Genomic DNA, 18596 nt, shown 5'->3' with positions numbered 1-18596 from the left:
GAGCTGGCCACGGTGTCCGCCACGCCCGAGCGGCAGACCCTCGTGAGCCTGGCTCAGCCCACGCCCAAGGTCAGGGGCCTTGCGTGGAGTCCCGGGAAGCGTGGAGGGAGGAGACAGGGGCACCTCTTCCTTCTGCACTGGAGTGGGGACAGGCCAAAGACGGGGCGACCTCGCAGGATACTGGCAGAGCCCTGCAGGGGGCTCTGGGCCTTTTTGCTCTTCTCCGTGGAGCCAGGGTTGCTCACACTTGAGTGTGCAGTACAGTCACTCTCTGAGTTGCTACGGATGTGGACTCCCCGCACCACCCCGCCCCCCAGAGGCCTTTTCAGCCCGTTTGATGTAGGGCGGGGGAGGGAGGCTGCACCTTTGGAAACTGCCCTGGTGCGGAGCCCCCAGTCTGAGCGGAGCAGGCCGCCTAGGGAGTCCCCTTCAGGTCAGAAGAGTGGACATTTGTTTTGAGAAGGAGGAGAAGAGTCCTTGAGTTGCAAATATTAGGGGTCTATTGTCTTGGGCAAAGCGGTGGGTCTCTAACCTAAGAGAGGAATGTGGAACTCACCGGGTTGGACAGCTTGGGGAACCTGACATTTGCCAGTCTCCTCTCACTCTTCTCTGAGCCTCATGGATGGATTTACACCAGGCCCTCTACTGGCAGGGACACAGCCAGAACCACCTCAAAAGGCTGCCACCTAGGGACTACCCTTCAGGCGTCCAGCTGGTACCTACCCACAGCTCCCACTCCAGGCCAAGAAGGGATCTGGGTTTCCCCCAGAGGAGGGCCAGCTGCAGCCCCACACGCAGGGAAACAGACACCTGGGCACACACGCACGCACAATATTTAATATTGCTTCCTTAGCCTTGATGTGTATAATAGGCTTGGGAAAGTAGTGTTATGAATATGTTGTCAGTTATGAATGGGAATGCTCCGTGAATGATTAAGATGTCTAATTGAAATATTTCCATAATATACTAATCCTTTCTAAAAATACTCACATGCATATTTGTGTTTGGGATGCCTATTAATTTGTACTTTTTTCACATCTATTTTTATGTACACAAATGTGAGCAGCTCTTATCTAAATTGGGAGACAGGCCTGGCACTTGGCTCAGCCCAAGGAAAATTTGCTGTAGGGGATAAAAAGCCAGATGCCCCTCGGGAAGGAACAGGCCCACAGAGTGGAAATGGGTCTCTCCCAACAATTTCCCGAACTCTATAGAGAGGATGTTTGGTTTTTATGCCCGTATGGCAACTGCCCATTTAAGCAGAACATCCAAGTTCCTATCTCCTTCTCGGTTCTAATTAGAAAACTAAAAAGTTGGCTCTCCTTGCAAAGCTGTGGTTTCCTCACTCCCTGGTCTCTCTGTTTCTCCCCACCCAGTACCCCCATGAGGTGAATGGGGCCCCCATGTATCTCTATGAAGTGGCCACAGAGTCAGTGTGTGAATCCGCTGCCAGGCTTCTCTTTATGAGCATCAAGTGGGCGAAGAGCGTACCAGCTTTCTCCACCCTGTCTTTGCAAGACCAGGTATGACCAAGAGGGCCAGAGGTCTTGAGGGAAGGGAGCTGGGAAGAAGCAACAGGAGTCAGCCTTATGGAACTGTAGGTTACCTGGATAAATCGCCAAGGTTTTATATAATTGATTTCAGAGAGGAAGGGAGAGAGATAGATAGAAACATCAATGATGAGAGAGAATCATTGATTGGCTGCCTTCTGCACGCCCCCTACTTGAGGAGATCAAGCCCGCAACCTGGGCATGTGCCCTTGGCCAGAATCGAACCTGGGACCCTTTAGTCCGCAGGCTCTATCCACTGAGCCAAACCGACTAGGGCAAGGCATCAGTTCTTAACAGCAACGAGGAATCTATCTTTACTAGCTTCTTTCTATGGGTTCAGAATATCTAGCGACGGACCTTACTAAGAAATGTAATTATGTTGTTTTGGGAACTTCGGATCTGGTTTACGAAAAACAAGCAAACAAGAGCATTATTTTTTTTATTTTAATCAAAACTTCAAATTTAATCACAAATTCTTAAAGACTTTTTAAAAATTGTTAAAAACAGTGCTTTCTTAGAACACTGGAACTGAGAGAAATAGAAGAGTATCCTCCTCTTAAGATTTTTGGAGCTAGTCTCACTATTCTATATGCAGAACTTTATGTTTTTCATCGTGATAGAGCTGGGGCCACTAATTTATCAGCATATAAGGTTAAAGGGTGTGTTGCAGGCTAAGTTCTCTCTAGATTCTTTAAGTCTTTTAGAGATTTTGTTAAAAAAAATGGGCATTGTGCATAATTCTGTGGTTGTAAATGATATTCTGAGGCAATAAAAGTTTGTGCTTGCTAAAAACTGTGTTGTACCAAAACCCAGAAATTTTGTTGTTAGGAACATCAGAAATGGCCTCTGCCAGGATTTTTCTAAACTTAAGGGAAAGGAAGAGAATGAAGTGTTCACAACCTTGACTGTTACCAGTGCATTCTTGGGAATTAATGACAAATTTCCCAAAAGGCTAATACGTAGTTCTAAAAGCAAAGGGTTTATTTCTTTAATTCATCTTATACCTAATTAAAGAATAATAGGGCCCCTTCATATGAAGTACATTTCCTACAGAAAGGCCTGGCAATGTGCTAAAAACATCTAATCTTCTAGCATGGAATGTTCTTTTTTTCATGGCCTGGACTTTCAGACATGGCCAGAATTAGATACTGTTTACCTTGCATTTTTTAAATATCCTTTTTTGTACTTAATGTAATAAAAATAAAGGATTTTGAAAATTCAATCTTTTGATTTTGGTTACAAGCCTTCACAATTTAGCTCTTAGCTTCTGAAAGGAAATCCTTCCATATAAATCATCCAGAATTGGTTGAATTTTTATAGATTTTTCAAAAAACAGATTTTTCAAGATGGTTAAGTTCTATCTTTGACCAGGTTAACTGGTTGGCTCTGATCATTTGCCGTGTGTGTGTGTGTGTGTGTGTGTGTGTGTGTGAATTGGCTATTTTTTTTTCCTTAAAACAAGTATTTGTAGACTCTGTAATTCAAACAAAATTTATTTATGGTCTGCTACTCAACCCTTCGATGGAAACCCTTCAACAACTAGCAAACTGCAGTGAAGTGGAATCCAGTATATTCATTTGGAAAAGGAGCCAGATTTTCATTTTAAATATTCAGAAGCACATTTTATTAGAATGAAAATGACAAGCACCTTGATGCTGTCCACTTATGAGTCTCAGAAAAATCAGTCAGTGAGATGAGGTAAACTCAGTAAAACCCGATTAACATAATTACACCCTGATTTCCCTGCATGCCTCTTGGGATTTAGTGAGATCTCTCTCTCTCTCTCTCTCTCTCTCTGCCCAGCCCCCTATACCCACCAGGATGATGGGGGCCCAGATCTGCAAGCTTACTCTGGAATCTTCAACCCTGATAATATCAGCGTTTTATAGGCGGGGTATCCACCTGCTGAGCGGCTGGTGGCATTTCATTGAGACTGGGTCTCTGGGAGAAGCTTCTAGGTGGTCAGAAACACATAGATGGGAGGACCAGAAGGGTAAACCCTTTCCCAAGGGGAGCAAATTTTGGGAGCTTAGAATGGCTGACTCTCAAATGCCTGTGCTTATCTATAGGCACCTTTTGAAAAAGGAAAACAAGGGAAAGATAAAATATTCAGAGGAAAAATTACCAAGACAAGCATTTAAAACACTTTTTAAAATAATGGAAATTTACATATTGAAATTGTTTATAAATTTATAAATTACACACTATATTATATTATACATCTATTGTATGACAGCTGATGCTTTTGGAAGATGCTTGGAGAGAACTGTTTGTTCTAGGAATAGCACAATGGGCCATTCCGGTTGATGCTAACACTCTACTGGCTGTATCTGGTAAGAATTGCACAATTTAATGACTTTGTTGTAGAAATTACCATAAAAATACATTACTGAAAAAAGAACAACATGTAAAGAATAACAAATTCCCACTGAACAATAGAGTATACCTGTCATTTATAAATCTATATTTAAATGCAAATAATGTTGTTTTGTTGTATTCATGACTGCTTGCATTGTTATTTAAATGCAAATTACTGTGTTTGTTATCATCCAAGAGACGATTTTATATTAACTTTCATACAATATAGCCAGTGTACATGGAATCAGATATCTTAGACTGACAATTGAATAGATATTGATATGCAGGATTTTGTCAAAAATCAATATTAAATTATGAAAATGCCTTCATATGATAGCATTTATTCCATGTTTTAATTCTAGGCATGAATGGTGACAACACAGATTCCCAGAAGCTGAACAAGATTATATCTGAAATACAGGCTTTACAAGAGGTGGTGGCTCGGTTTAGACAACTCCGGTTAGATGCTACTGAATTTGCCTGTCTGAAATGCATCGTCACTTTCAAAGCTGGTAAGTGGACACAAACCCCTGCCTCTCCTTCCCCACTTTTGCCACATCACTAATTCAGCCACCTCAAATTCCAGATTTACCTTTGCAAAAACAAGTGATAGTTTTGAAGGGTGCTGAGACTCTTAGTCTGGCCTCATTTTGATAGCCATGGGGACTTGTGCGTTCTCCTGCTGGCTATTCACTTCAGGGAGATTTCCCATCTGCATTTCCTGTGCTGTCTATCACCGTTTCCTGGTCTTCATTTCTAGTTCCTACACATAGTGGTTCTGAACTGAGAAGTTTCCGGAATGCTGCTGCCATTGCAGCTCTTCAAGACGAGGCTCAGCTAACTCTCAACAGCTACATCCATACCAGGTGACTCTTGCTTGCCCTGAAGGTGTCCTTAAGAATATTGTTCCCATTGTGAATGTGTGAGCAGGGGGTAATAAGCCAGTTCAAACTTCCTGACTAATTATTCTGTTGCCAGCCAATAAAGTTACTTAGAATTATGTGCTCACCTATATCACATGGTGTGTGAGAGGAGCAAATAAAATTAGATTAGCAATTAGATTGCCAGATGCCTTGCAGCTGACCTGGTTGAACAAGTTAATCCATCATAATAGTTGAACACATTTGTATGAATGGACCCAGATGTGGGAAAGGTAAAAACGAAGGCCAAGTGTTACAGTTGATATAGTAGAGAGTAGTGAAGTCATCCTTTAAAAAGAGGCAAGTGCCTTTCTTTGGATGCCAATCCCACATAGAAGGATCAGAGAACTTTCTAGAGAGGCCATCTGTACCCCCATCATAACTGCTGATGGATATCTGTTGAGTTACTTGGAGTCATTGCACGCACCAGGTTATGTCTGGCCAAGCAGGACCCATTGGCAGAGGCCGCTCTATTTGTAGAAACTCTCAGTCACAGGGGCTTCAGCAGGCCTCCTCCTGGCCCACCGATGGGGAAGTCCTCCAGGAGGTATAGACCTTTCTGCTTCCATTTTCAGAGGGAAAAGGCAAGACTTTAAAGAGCTGTGGAGCTGGCTAGGTCTGTGGTGGACGTGAGGTTAGAACAGAGTTGCTATTCTTGTTTATTCTTCAGGCTGGCTGGCTTATTTATTTATTTATTTATTTACTTATTTGCGGTTATTAGGGCCAAATGATTGCTATGTAGAGAGAATGGGAATTTTAGGCCTGGAGGGAGGAAAGAGGCGAAGAGAGAGAGAACGAGAAAGCTGGTCTTAAAGGGAAGCCCATGGAAGCCTGTGTCTATCATCCCAATATCACCACAGACACTGTGCTGGAATAACTTAATCAGATGAAGGAAGACTGTTAATGCCTCCCTTATACTGTATCCATTTGGAGTAATACCACTTCTGCTAGGATCTTCTTATTTTTATTACAAATCCTCTTTTGAATTCTATTGAATAAAACCGTTCGCTGTCCATGGAATATCATTGAAACTGTGTTGTGTGCTGATGCAATGTGTATATGTTTTTCTAAATTAAAGTGCCATGGTTTTTAAATTTAAAATCCATGTTAAATTTCAATATGTATATAATAGGCACTGAATATTTATTCAAAATTATTGAATGAAGGAGTACATAATTTCCCCACTAAAAATTAATTTGTATATTAGAACTGACCGCTGACATTTAGAGCCGTTAAGGTTTAAGGAACATCAAACCAAGAAGAATATGATTTCAGTCCAGCCTTCGCTGGTGAGCACTGTGGGACACCAGAGAACAAGACACTGTCCCTTATTGGTGCATGAAGTAGGTAGAAGTATTACTCCAATTCAGACCAGAGAAGAGAGAAAAGCAAAGTGGGGAGTGAGAGAGACAAATTCTAGTTGGGGGAGGCGGGGTGAGGGAGAATCTGGAAAGGCTGATTGATGGAGGGGACCACACAGGAGCTGGTGTCCTTGAATGGCAGGGAGGAAGGGTACTCCTTAGAGCTGGTAGAGGGGCTGGTAAAGGGAGGTGCCGGAGAGGTGATTGAGGAGAATCTGAGAGAGAGAAAGCCTGAGGAAATTAAACCACAAATTGACAAAAGTCTATTTTAAAGAAATGGCAAGTATACTACTTCTCCCTCACCCTCAAAACAAGGAAATTATTCATGGAAGGAACTCATCTGCTTTGACATGGAATTCTTGTTTCATGATATCTGCCACAGCTATAATTTAATATATTAAGATCTAGAGTCAGACTCATGCATGTGACAAAACTGAGTATGCCTTATTTCTTAGCTCCTTCAAATCAGGATCATTTTCCTATAGCACTTTCCTGTCTAGAAAAATAAAATCTGAAATCAAAATGAAAAGTTAACACAGTGAACAACTAATAGTCAACATTGCAAACTGAGCTCATTGTTATAGCCGTGTGAGCTATTTCTCTAATTATCTGTTATATAAGGAGAAGGCTTGGAATAAGCGTTTCACACAAACCATATGTTATCACTGAAGATCAAATACATGGATCTTTGACAGGCTCAAAACACTTACACCTGAGTAAAAACTTCCAGTTATTTTTACTAATGGATGATACGAGGGTCATAGCTATTCTAAAATATTAATTTTGAGCAGTCAGACATATGCTCTCTCACACATGCACATATACACATATACACACTTTGTTATTATTTCTCGGTAGTACCATACTTCACATATAATAGACAATTCTTGTTGACTGACTAACCAACCCCTTCTTAACTAGAGAATAAAATAAGTGGGTGAGAAGGTGAATGTATTATTTATTTACCAAAAATCAAGACTTGTCTATGGATTCTCCAAAATCCATCCTTTTTCAAAGTAATCACTTCCCCCAGTGGTTTCTCACACTGGAACCTTTTAGCCCAGCAGTTCTCAACCTGTGGGTCGCGACCCCTTTGGCAGTCGAACGACCCTTTCAAGGGGTCGCCTAAGACCATCCTGCATATCAGATATTTACATTACGATTCATAACAGTAACAACATTACAGTTATGAAGTAGCAACGAAAATAATTTTATGGTTGGGTCACAACATGAGGAACTGTATTTAAAGGGCCAGAAGGTTGAGAACCACTGTTCTAGCCCATTAGGTCAATGCAGCAGACGTGGTAGGGACTCAGCTGTGTCCCACCCATTGCAGGTTTCTCTCTCCTCTGTCCGATCCTGGGATGGGAAACAAAGCTATTGACAAGAGTAAGTGGCCAAGGTGAAAGGGAGACCTGGGTCTTGGGATTTCTTTCCAGGAAATGTAGGAGGAGCTGTTAGCAAGGAGAGCAAGTGGTGGGATTTAGGCCTTTAAGAAAATGCAGATAAGCTTCACCATTTCCATACTGCATTAGTCAGTGTGGGGTGGTGATTCCCATCCATGGGTGCACAGGAAGCTGGGTAGTCAAAGAACCAAATGAGGCTCTTAGAGGCCCAGAATGATTTATCAGCCTCGTATCAGGTTGAAGAGAGGGACTTTCATGTCTCAAAGCCAGGAGACAAGAGGGACGGTTGCTGTCCTGGATTTTATTTGCAGGGTGGGGTTATTGGGTAGTTAAACTCAGTGTTCAGCCACCTGACTCTTGGGAAGGAATTTTGATGTCCGTCAGTTCCTAGCACTTTGTGGCTATTGGTGGAGCCTGGCTCAGTCACAGGTATGTGACCCCAGACCTCGGTCTTTTAGGTGGTTTGTTTCAGTGGAAGGAGCCCTCCCTGGGGAGTGTATGGATACCTGATTCCAAGCAACTGACTAAAGAAGCATCAGGGCTACCGTGAGGAGGTGGCTTACAGGCATCTGAAGGCAGTAGGAAATGAAATGTGCACATCTGAACACAGATGTATGTTGGACATTAAGAGAGGAAATTGTTAAGCAATTTCCCACATCTTTAATTATATGTCAATTTCATTGACATGAAAGTTGGGTGGCACTGCCACCCAACAGAACTTAGCCTTCAATTTGCAGTGTAATAAGGATGGAATTATTCCTGAAAGTGACTAAGTATAATGCCTGAATAATAATTTGGAGAATTTCCTAGAAAAGGAATCCATTTTATTTGAGGGAAATTGCCTTGCAAAGGAAGAAACCTTGACAATCAGAAAACATGGATACTACCACTAGCTACTGCACTAGCACCCTTATATTTATTGACTAGCCTAAACTTAGTACCTTGTTTCTTCATTTTTCCCCCTCCAAACCAAATGTAACCCCTTTGCTAATGTCGAGACAGCCACCATGTGATTTTTGACACCGTGTGTTCTCCAGGCCTGGACACCTCTGGCTGTAGAACCAGGACCATAAGTAGGGCCCGAGTCCCAGACTCGGCTGCAGGGGCAGTGTGTTATTCATGAGGCCCAGTCAGGAAACTATGCTGGAGATGGTGTGTGCTTAAGTATGAGCTATTAATTCCCAGCGGTAATGGATCTGACCTTGCTTTCACGGCTCCTCCTATTCCAGATATCCCACTCAACCCTGTCGCTTTGGAAAGCTTCTGTTGCTTTTGCCAGCTTTACGTTCGATTAGCCCATCAACCATAGAAGAAGTGTTTTTCAAAAAAACCATCGGCAATGTGCCAATTACAAGACTGCTTTCAGATATGTACAAATCCAGTGATATCTAAGCTCTTCAAGTTCCCACTTTCCAGTATGGGATAGTCTCTGATGAACTTCCATCCACGGAGAACACGCTTCAACTAACCAACCCTTCGGGAAGCATATATCTGGGGGTGTGGAGCCTTCCGGAGAAGACATCCATGGACACAACAGTTTCAGCAGCTTTGACCTGCTGCTGCCTCATCCAGGGCAGGGCAGCCCAGAAGGACGGCCTGAGCAGAGAACTCGCTGCTGCCACGCCCTGGGAGGGCACACATGGAGGGTTGCCACTGGCCGTGCCACTCTGCTGGAAGATCCGTCTGAACTATCAAACACTGAAACACGAGTAGAACTTCCTTTTCGTTTTTAGTGTATAAAGTTGGGTAACCAAATAGAGCTCTGTGTATAACACCATGCAGCAGCCTTGAGAACTATCTTATGAACTAGACTTTATTGTAAAAACAATGGTTAGGTTTAAAATAAAAAAAGTTTTATCAAAATTTTCCCATCTATTGTAATACATCATTAAGTGGCCTTCAGAACTGAGTTAATAAGTGAAAGGTAGATTATGCCGTGAGATTTGCTTTTTCTCTATCTTTTTTTCCTTTCTCTTTCTTTTCTTCTTCTTTTTAATACCATAGGCCAGGCAACCTTGTCAAAGGATTGGTGGACGAAAATGAAATTCTCACCAGAACTTCAGTTTGGATAACATCTCAAAAATAGAAGAGCTTTACTAAAAAAACAAGAGTCGAGGGAGGAAGACTAAAAACAGCAAAACCAAATAAAGCGGAGGTGAAAGATTGAGGCAGATTGCTGTCCCATGAAAATAGTGCTGAAACCAAAGGCAATGAGGGTCCAAGCTCGTGTTTCAGTGAATCACATCAGACAGGAAACCAACACAGATGTGATGTTGAATGGAACGTCAAAGAGATGAGCACTAAGAGGTTTCTCGATTGATCCACTGCTAACAGCCTGAGACTCTTAAATGCCTTTCAGAAAACTGGTTTCTAGTAAAGCCTTGAATGTGTGTGTGCATGCACACATACACACGCACACCACTACCACCACCACCACCACCACCACACACCCCATTCTACATTGTAAGCTGCTCCTTTGGTATGAAACTATACTTATGAAAATGTAGAAACAAACATTTTAAAATAGCTGCTGTACTTTTCACATTTTGATTTAGTAGTTTCTAGCACTGAGGAAAACTATTCAGCACTTGGACTATCATAGGTTGAGTAAAACTTTTCTTGTACAAAGTGAATTAACTGATTTGTGAAGTTAAAAGGTTGTACTTCATTGTATTTACAAAGAATAAAAATATATTGAATCTAAATGAATTTGAACTCTGCCTGGTTTCTTAGCCTCCTTCCCTGGCTGGTTCTCACCCACCAGATACAAGGTGGTGGCAGCAGCTGGTGTAAAAACTGAAGCTCAGAGCACTCCAGCCTGAAGAACTGAACTACAAAGGCAATTTCCTTTTTACAGTGAATCCCATTTGTAAAATGATGAATAAAGAAATAAAACAAGATTCCATTCTCTGCAGCTCTCAAATATAATTGCATCTGTTAGAAAAATTGCTGTGTGAGGAAGAAAGAGGACGATTAACAGAGTCTTCATTCACTTACTCCTCTGTTTCTAACTCTCTTGCCAACATCTCAATCCTAACCAGGAACTTAAAATCATTTAATGATCAAAAGATAAAGTGTGAAGAACTTTATTGGGGAGTAAGATGTAGAAGGAGCAGTAGAAAGTGCATTCAGATGTTACCAGGAAATCTCAGGGCACTGGCCCCACGGCCAGAGGTTGGTAGTGGAAGTCAGAAGTGCCAAGGCCACGGACACTGTGGGTTCCTCCTGGGGAGCAGCTCCAGCGAGAGTCTGGAGCAGAGGCACGAGCAACTGTTGGCTAAACTGACCTTGCAGATTGCATGTGTGGAAGTTCAGTCAGCCATGTACCTCTCGTCTACTGATTCCACAGAGAAGTTAGTCTTAACGAAAAGCCAGGAACTCAAAGATATGTGCAAGAATGTTCCTTGCAATACTATTCATATTTAACCACTAAATGCCCACCAACGGAGAATAGATAGATTGCAGTATATATAGACAGTGTTACAGTAGTTAAAGTGAATAGACTAGAGCCAACATGTCAACGGGGGTAAATCTAAAATACAGTGTTTTGGTTGGGTGAGAAGTGAATTGCAGAGGATACATGCAGCTTGGTATTTCTATAAATAGATCATGTTTATCTATAATAATAAAAGCATAATATGCTAATTAGACCAGACATCCTTCTGGATGACCTTCTGGATGAAGCCCGGACTGCGAGGGAAGCCTGGGTCCCGGTGCCAGAGGGTAGCAGGTGCCGGCAGCTGGGGGAAGGAAGGCCTACTCTTGCACCAGTTTCGTGCATCGGGCCTCTAGTAGATATATAAATATAAAGCAAATGTTTAAAACGAACATGAGTATAACACTAACTGCATGAGAGTGGTTACCTCTGGGGATGGGTGGGATTGGGGAAGGGTACCAAGAGAACCCTCAAATGTTTCTGAAATGGCTTATTTTATAAGATAGTAAAAGACCAGAAACACATAGGAGATCGATGATAAGATTTGATAAAGCTGAGTGATGGATCCAAGGCTGTTCACCCATGTATTAGTCAAGTTTTGCTTCAACGTGCCGGAAATGCAACAACAAATTTGTATTTCTTGCTTACGGGAGTCTCCAGAGTCTCAGCCGGGCCTGGCTCCAGGTTGCGGTTTGGGTTCAAGTGTGCTCCAGTGTTTTGTCATTCTTGACTGACAGCTTTCCTAAAGCAACAACTGTGCCTGACAGAATGCAGAAGTGCAAGAGGCCGAGCCAATCCAGGCACACTCATTTAAAGCTGCTGTTTATGTCACACTGGTCACTTTCCACTGGCCAAAGCCAGATACACGGCCAAACCCAACCTCAAGTGGGCAGGGACGTGGACTCCTCTCATGAAGGAGGGGAAGGGGGACTACCACTGACCTATAATGAAATTTGTCACAATCATAATCCACTTTCATCTATTTTAAATATTCTTAGTAAAATTAAAAGGGAGTAAGCTTCCTGGGACACACCACAAATACTGGTTCCCACTGGAGTTGCCTTTTCTTTGGGCATCTCAGCCATTACAAATAAGAATCAAGCATGGCTTGCATTTGAAAAACCCAGAATTAAAAGCCCAATAGCTGTCTCTCCTGAGATTTGGGAGTTTCTGCCGGATGCAGCCTGGGTATTTTAAGAACCTCACTGCTTGCCTGGATGTTAAGGCCGGTATGGTGGGGGTGCCACAGTGGTCTTTGAATATATAAATTCAAGATATACAGTTCCAATATATGCAACTTGAATATACAAACAAGAGGAGCTGAACCCAGCCAATGGATTACTGTGGTCAAAAACCAGTCATTAGTGCTTCTCCTTGGACAAATGGTTTTCCCAAGTCTGGAAGAATTGCTTTTCAAAGATATCATTTACATCCTGGGACAACTAGGGATGGAGTCTTACATTTGTTTTCAGTTACTTTTTAGTTATTGTTTGATGCTAGGGAAGAAAAAGAACAGAGGATGAGTTCAGAAACTGAATTGAGACTCCCAGATTATTTCATTCAGAGTTCAAAGTTTATAATCCACTTTAGGAATCCAAGAACTGAACCCATTGGCCAGAGACCTCCTCTGTGGTTGCCATTCTTCATCATTTATATAAAAATGAAAATCTTCTATTTTTTTGCAAGTTATTTTCGTGTGTTAGTGTCTCTCCTGGTAGTACATATGACCATGACTCATTCTTTTTAACGTCTCCCTAGTATTTCATGTTATGGATGATCTACAGTGTGCTCAACTAATTCCTTATTGATAGATTGAGGTTGCTTGCAGTGTTTCACTAATAAATTAAACTGTAAAGAACCACCCTTCAGTACACACTTCTGTGGTCTTGAGAGGGTATTTGCATTTCTGTGTCACAGATTATATGCATTTTTTAATTTTTAAAAAATATGTCTTTATCGATTTTTAGAAAGAGAGAGGGAGAGATGGAAACACTGATGAAAGAGAAACATCAATTGGCTGCCTCCTGCATGGCCCCCACCAGGGATAGAGCCGGCAACCTGGGCATGTGCCCTGACCAGAGAATGGAACCAGAGACCTTTTGGTGCATGGGGTCGACGCTCAACTGCTGAGCCACATTGGCCGGGCTGTGTTTTTAATTTTTATACATATGGCCAAATGGCTCTCCAAAAGGGTTGCATCAATTTGCACTCCTGCCAAGAGGGTATGAGAGGAACCATCTCATTGCTCAGAATTTAAAAGTGCTTAATCAGACACAGGCTTGATGAACACTTCAGAGGCTGTTAGAAAAATACAGAGGATGCATATGTTTCTATTATGAATATGCCTCTGCTACAATGCTTACTGGACTGGGTAAGTAGGTCTCACACTGTATCCATGGTTTAGAACTTGGTTCCCCAAATTTTTCAGTCCAGGCCACTTCTGTGAACTTTTGGGAGTGCCCACGTCACAGTGAAGAGATAAATGAAAATGTAGAAGCAGTTGGCAGACACTTTCTTCTGCTAAGATGCTGCTCTAAGAATCTCAACCCACTCATTTTACAATAAAATTTTTATAATCACTTACAGAAATTGAAGAACAATAACTTTAACTGAATAACTCTAGTATCTTTACCATAAATGATGATTACATTTTATTTTTTGTTAATTTATTGGGGTGACATTGGTCAACATGAAGCAATTTTATTTTTCATGTATTTTGTTTTTTAAATCATGTTGTTGGATTTTTGAAGCTCATTTTGGAACCAGAAGTGACTTTCTTTCCTCCGAATATTGCTGACCAGCATTTGGACGGTTAGGAAGGGTCATCAGAGCTTTCAGCTGCCCACGCAGCTCATCAGCAGTGTGCAGAGGGCAGCCTCTCTGATGAGGAAGCCAGGATGTTGCCACATAGCCTGGCACCTTTCTGACGTGCCGAAGTGTTGCAATGCTCTGCTGGGAAAACGTGAGTAGGGTCACAGGTTTGACCCTCAGAGGAGCTGGGTGGCTTTATTGTGCCCTGGTATCTCTCATAACTGTGGATCGTTATGTCCCAGGACACCGAAAGCTGGAGAACGGCTCCTGCTCCTGTCCCCCCGAGTGTCATCCAGGACATCTTCTTCGCCTGGCAGAGTGATGAGCCCAGTGGAAGGAGCACTGGCCAGGGTGAAGAGGCTGGGGCCCTAGCGATGATCACTGTGATAGGTCAGTTCATCTCTCTGCACCTCAGTGTTTTCATCTGTGCAAAGGAGCACTTGGCTCAGTGATGCCTAATTTCCCTCTTTCTCTTCTCATCATCATCATCTTGAAGTGGGGCAGCCAACCATGAGAACAAAGTCTCCTTGGTGGCAAGAACAAGTCAGATTAAGCGCATTTCCAAACGTGCAGAGCCCTGGCTTCTTGCCCCTACATCCTTTCATCTAGTCAAGCTGCTCAACCGCTTGAGCTGCACACACAGTCACCTGAGGAGCTTCCGCAACTCTCAGTGCGGAGGCTGCGTCCCAGACCCATTGCGGTGTCTCTGGGGCGGGGCCCAGACGCCAGTATTTGAAAGCCCCAAGATGCCTCCAGGATGCACCGAGGATAAGCATGCTACCTTGTGTGCAGGCTCCAGGATCGCCTGTGCCCCTCATCCCTCATGTCTGCTTGCTCTCCCCCTGCTCCCTGGTGACCTTTAAAGAAGTTAATTCTTTCCTTCTTTCCCTGCTCTGGCCTGTCATTGAACTCACCCAGCTGATTGTGGTGCTTATGATTGAGAACCTCTTCTGACCCTTTCCTTTCCCCAGAAATTAACGTGATCATTAAGGCTTATAATTTCACTCACCAGTGCGATCAATCAAGGAGCTGCGAAACAGAGTTAAGAGTCCTTTTGTAATTGGCAGCGGCCTGTGATTCAGAGCAGAGCCTCCAGGGTCTGTGGGGAGTTGGGGGGAGGGGAGGGCCGGGTGTGCAGGAAGGGGCTGTGCCCCTTGAACTGACTGTGAGCTCTTTATGGCCTGCTCCCCACAGGGACCAGCAAGCTCCCAGCCTGTCCACACTGAATGTCAAAAGGAGGAAGCCAGTTCTTGCCAGCAGTGCTGCGAGCTACTCCTTGCCCACCCCGAGCTCTCTGCAATGGAAAGTAAGGTCTCCTCAGAACCTGGAAGTGGGCAAGATCAGTGGATTCTTTTATACACACTGGGCAACGCCAGGCTGGTGGGGAGGGGCAGTGGGTCCAGATTATCTGTATTTCAGAAGTGGAGTTGAGGCTATCAGATCCAAGGGAGCAACACATTCTTCCCCAACCCCCTTGGAGATACCCTAGAAGCCAGAGCAGCTGAGCCTGGGGCAGTGCACACTCCGCACCCCTCTCTCAGCCCAGAGGAACTCCAGGCTTCCGCCACCTGCAGGGAGCCTGTGATCAGAGTGGCCCTGGGACTGTAGCTGAGTTTTCCCTCTTGGGAGGGCTGGACTGGTTGGTTCAGGTTCTAACACAAGCACCCAGTGGAATATCTCATACATGTGTGGTAGGCAGCATGTGGGCCACAGGTGAGGGGTAGTTGCTTTATTTCAAATACAACATTTTAAAAACACTAGTGTCCCAGTGCACGGATTCGTGCACATTGAAAAGAAATTAATTAGAAGAAATATTTTAATATACCTATTCGTGCCTTGCTAATGAAAATAGGATTCTAGCCCTGACCGATTTGGCTCAGTGGATAGATCGTTGGCCTGTGGACTGAAGGGTCCCAGGTTCGATTCCTGTCAAGGGCACGTACCTTGGTTGCGGGCACATACCCAGTGGGAGGTGTGCAGGAGGCAGCTGATTGAGGATTCTACCGAGTCTCCTATCTACCTACTCCAGGACTTCTGTGAGGATCAAATGAGATGAGGCACGGGAAAACGCTTCACAAACATTTGGTTAAACTGTAAAATGTTTGCACCTGGCTGTAAAAGAAGTCTGGTTCCTGGGCTGAAGAAACTCCAAGGAGGCTAGTTGCTAGGGAGAGGAAGCTGGGCGTTGCTACCTGATGTCATTAACCGGCACCCACAGCAACCATTTCTGGGCTTTGGGCCACATTTTGCGCCATGGAGTGTCAGCAGTGTTGGCTGCGATTTGGTGGGGTGTCACTCTGGGGTGGTGGCGGGGCCTGTGTCCCACTTGGGGGAAGCCAAGAGTTGGTTTGTCAGTGCCAGGTCTGCAGTGCAGTTTATTTTTAAATGGCCAGTGCATCATGGTAGCTCCTGTGTTGAGCGTCTGCCCCCTGGTGGTCATTGCACATCATAGCAACCAGTTGTATGGACACTTGGGCTTTTATATATATAGATTAACATTGACTTTCTTTTTTAAGATAATGCTATAGGAAAATCTGAGGGGAAAGAATCATCTGTAATTCCACCTCTCTAATACAACAATTTTCATTTTTGCGTATTTTTCCTAGATTATACACCGATATAATAGCATTACAAGCCCAGGCTGGTTTGGCTCAGTGGATAGAGCGTTGGCCTGCGGACTGAAGGGTCCCGGGTTCGATTCCGGTCAAAGGCACATGCCTGGGTTGCGGGCTTGATCCCCAGTAGGGGTCGTGCAGGAGGCAGCCAATCAATGATTCTCTCTCATCATTGATGTTTCTATCTCCCTTTCCCTCTCCCTTCCTCTGAAATCAATAAAGATATATTTTTAAAAAAAATAACATTACAAGCCAGACTATTACTTTGAGTTTTTAAAATCCTTTATTCTGTCCTTTTCAAATGCAGAGCTTAGAAAACCCAGTTCACAGAGCTTTGTAGTATAGAGAGAGAATTCTGCTTTGGCCCATGAGAGTGAAGCCAGGAGGCGAGCTACCTGAGGGTTGAGGTAAAGGGGGGAGTAGAAATAAAAAATCTCCTTGCTTTTCTCGTTCTTGAATATGATGGGAGAAGGAAAAACGGAGTGAGAGAGAAGCAGAGAGAACCAGACTGAGGTTTTTGTCCCAGTTCCCAGATCTCTGAGCTGGGGCAGGGGCGGGGCCTGGAGGAGTGAGGATAACTTTAGGGGACGAAGGCGCGTTCTGCCCCCAGGCCTGTTTGGATTTGGTACTCCGCAGTGCTCTGACACTGCTTCTGCAGCGCTCTGGGCGGCCACGTCAACCTGTTCACCTCAAAAAGAAAAGTGAGGTCCTAAGGTTTTTATTTTTGTTTTCAATCCTCACCCGAGGATATTTTTCCATGGATTTTTAGAGAGAGTAGAAGGGAGGGGGAGAGACAGAGAGAAACATCAATGTGAGAGAGACACATCGATTGGTTGCCTCCCAGCTCCAACTGGGGCTGGGGGATCGAGCCCGCAACCGAGGTACCTGCCCTTGACCAGAATCAAACCTGGGACGCTTCAGTCTGCCGGCAGGTGCTCTATCCACTGAGCCAAACCAGCCAGGGCCTAAGGTTTAATCCCCTGTGATGTGGGAGCTAACCCAAAAGCTAGAGGTCACCATGGCGGCGCAAGGTGACAGGCCACTCAGCAGAGGGTCGGGGTGGCCCCTGGGCCTGTGGCTATCTGAGGACTGGGAAGAGAGTCCGGGGTCAGCAGCCAGGCAGAGCTGAAGAGGGGCCCTGTCAACCAGGCACCGCCACTGGCTCTGGGCAAACGTGGAGGCCAGAATGACAGTCGCAGTGAAGCTCGGCACAAACGCCTGCTGTGGGCAGCAGGGACGCCTTTCCCGAGTCCAGCGGGGCGGGGCTCTGTGCCTGCGGGCTACCGCCAGGAGCACATCTTCCGCACTGACCCCCCTGACAGGGGACTCCGTCTTAGGGGGGAGGACTTGCTCCCTGGAAGATTGCAAATCACCTACAGGGCTGTTTAAAGCAACCCCACAAGATTGGAAGAAAAGTTGATTTTTATCTTTAGGCAGCAGGTGTGAGTTTGTGAAGGAGCCCAGGTGAACAGTAGAAAAACAAAAGAAATCGAGTATCTATACAATTTGTAGTGAGAGGTTCATCTGGACACTTTATTGTTTAAAAACATTCATCTCATCTGCAAGTGAAACTCAGACCCTGTGAAGAAAGAAAATGATAGCAACCCATCCACTGTATGTTAGAGTTTGGAAACATAAGCCAGCACCGGAGGGGATGAGGTGGGCAGGTTATGTTGCCCAAGTAGCTGGCGAAGGCCTGGAAACCGTATCTCTCTTCCAGAGAGCAAGCCAGCAGTGGAACTAGAATGCCAACCTCAGCGCCCGGCTGAAAGAATACACCTGGCAGCGAGGCTTCTTCCCCAAAGTGGAAGATGCCACAGTGAATTTTCACGGTAGGCCATCACAGTACAGTGGGTACACGACTCTTGTGAAAGACAATTTAGCGACATGTGTCACAAGCCAAAGTCTTCAGATTCACTTCCAGAACTCTGGCTTCGAGAAAAACCGAAAATTCAGCAAGAGCTTTATGCATTAGGATGCTCACCACAGTGTTATTTATACGACTTCTATGTTGGCGGTAATAAACATCTCCAACAGGAGGTAGCACAACCCATTTTGTATGCCCTCCACATTCATTGCTATCTGCGAGATTATTGTGGCGCTATTCTTACCGGGAAATATGCATGGGAAAAAGTGTGT

General features: G+C 44.2%; 1 protein-coding gene across 1 annotated transcript in view; it reads left to right on the top strand.

The window, feature by feature from the left end:
• NR2E1 (nuclear receptor subfamily 2, group E, member 1) overlaps positions 1-10177 on the top strand; it is a 15773-nt gene extending 5596 nt beyond the window's left edge. Inside the window, exons 4-9 of the mRNA XM_014531277.1 lie at positions 4-69; positions 1377-1523; positions 3787-3883; positions 4271-4420; positions 4669-4774; positions 8825-10177. Coding sequence (XP_014386763.1) covers positions 4-69; positions 1377-1523; positions 3787-3883; positions 4271-4420; positions 4669-4774; positions 8825-8987 — 729 coding nt within the window. The 3' untranslated portion in view covers positions 8988-10177. The remainder of the gene's footprint in view (positions 1-3; positions 70-1376; positions 1524-3786; positions 3884-4270; positions 4421-4668; positions 4775-8824) is intronic.
• Positions 10178-18596: the final 8419 nt, after the last annotated feature.

This window comes from Myotis brandtii, unplaced genomic scaffold (genome assembly GCF_000412655.1).
Source record: "Myotis brandtii unplaced genomic scaffold, ASM41265v1 scaffold8, whole genome shotgun sequence".
Lineage (NCBI taxonomy): Eukaryota > Metazoa > Chordata > Mammalia > Chiroptera > Vespertilionidae > Myotis > Myotis brandtii.
The sequence above is the reverse complement of the archived record's forward strand: the minus strand, read 5'-3'. Positions and strand labels throughout refer to the sequence as shown.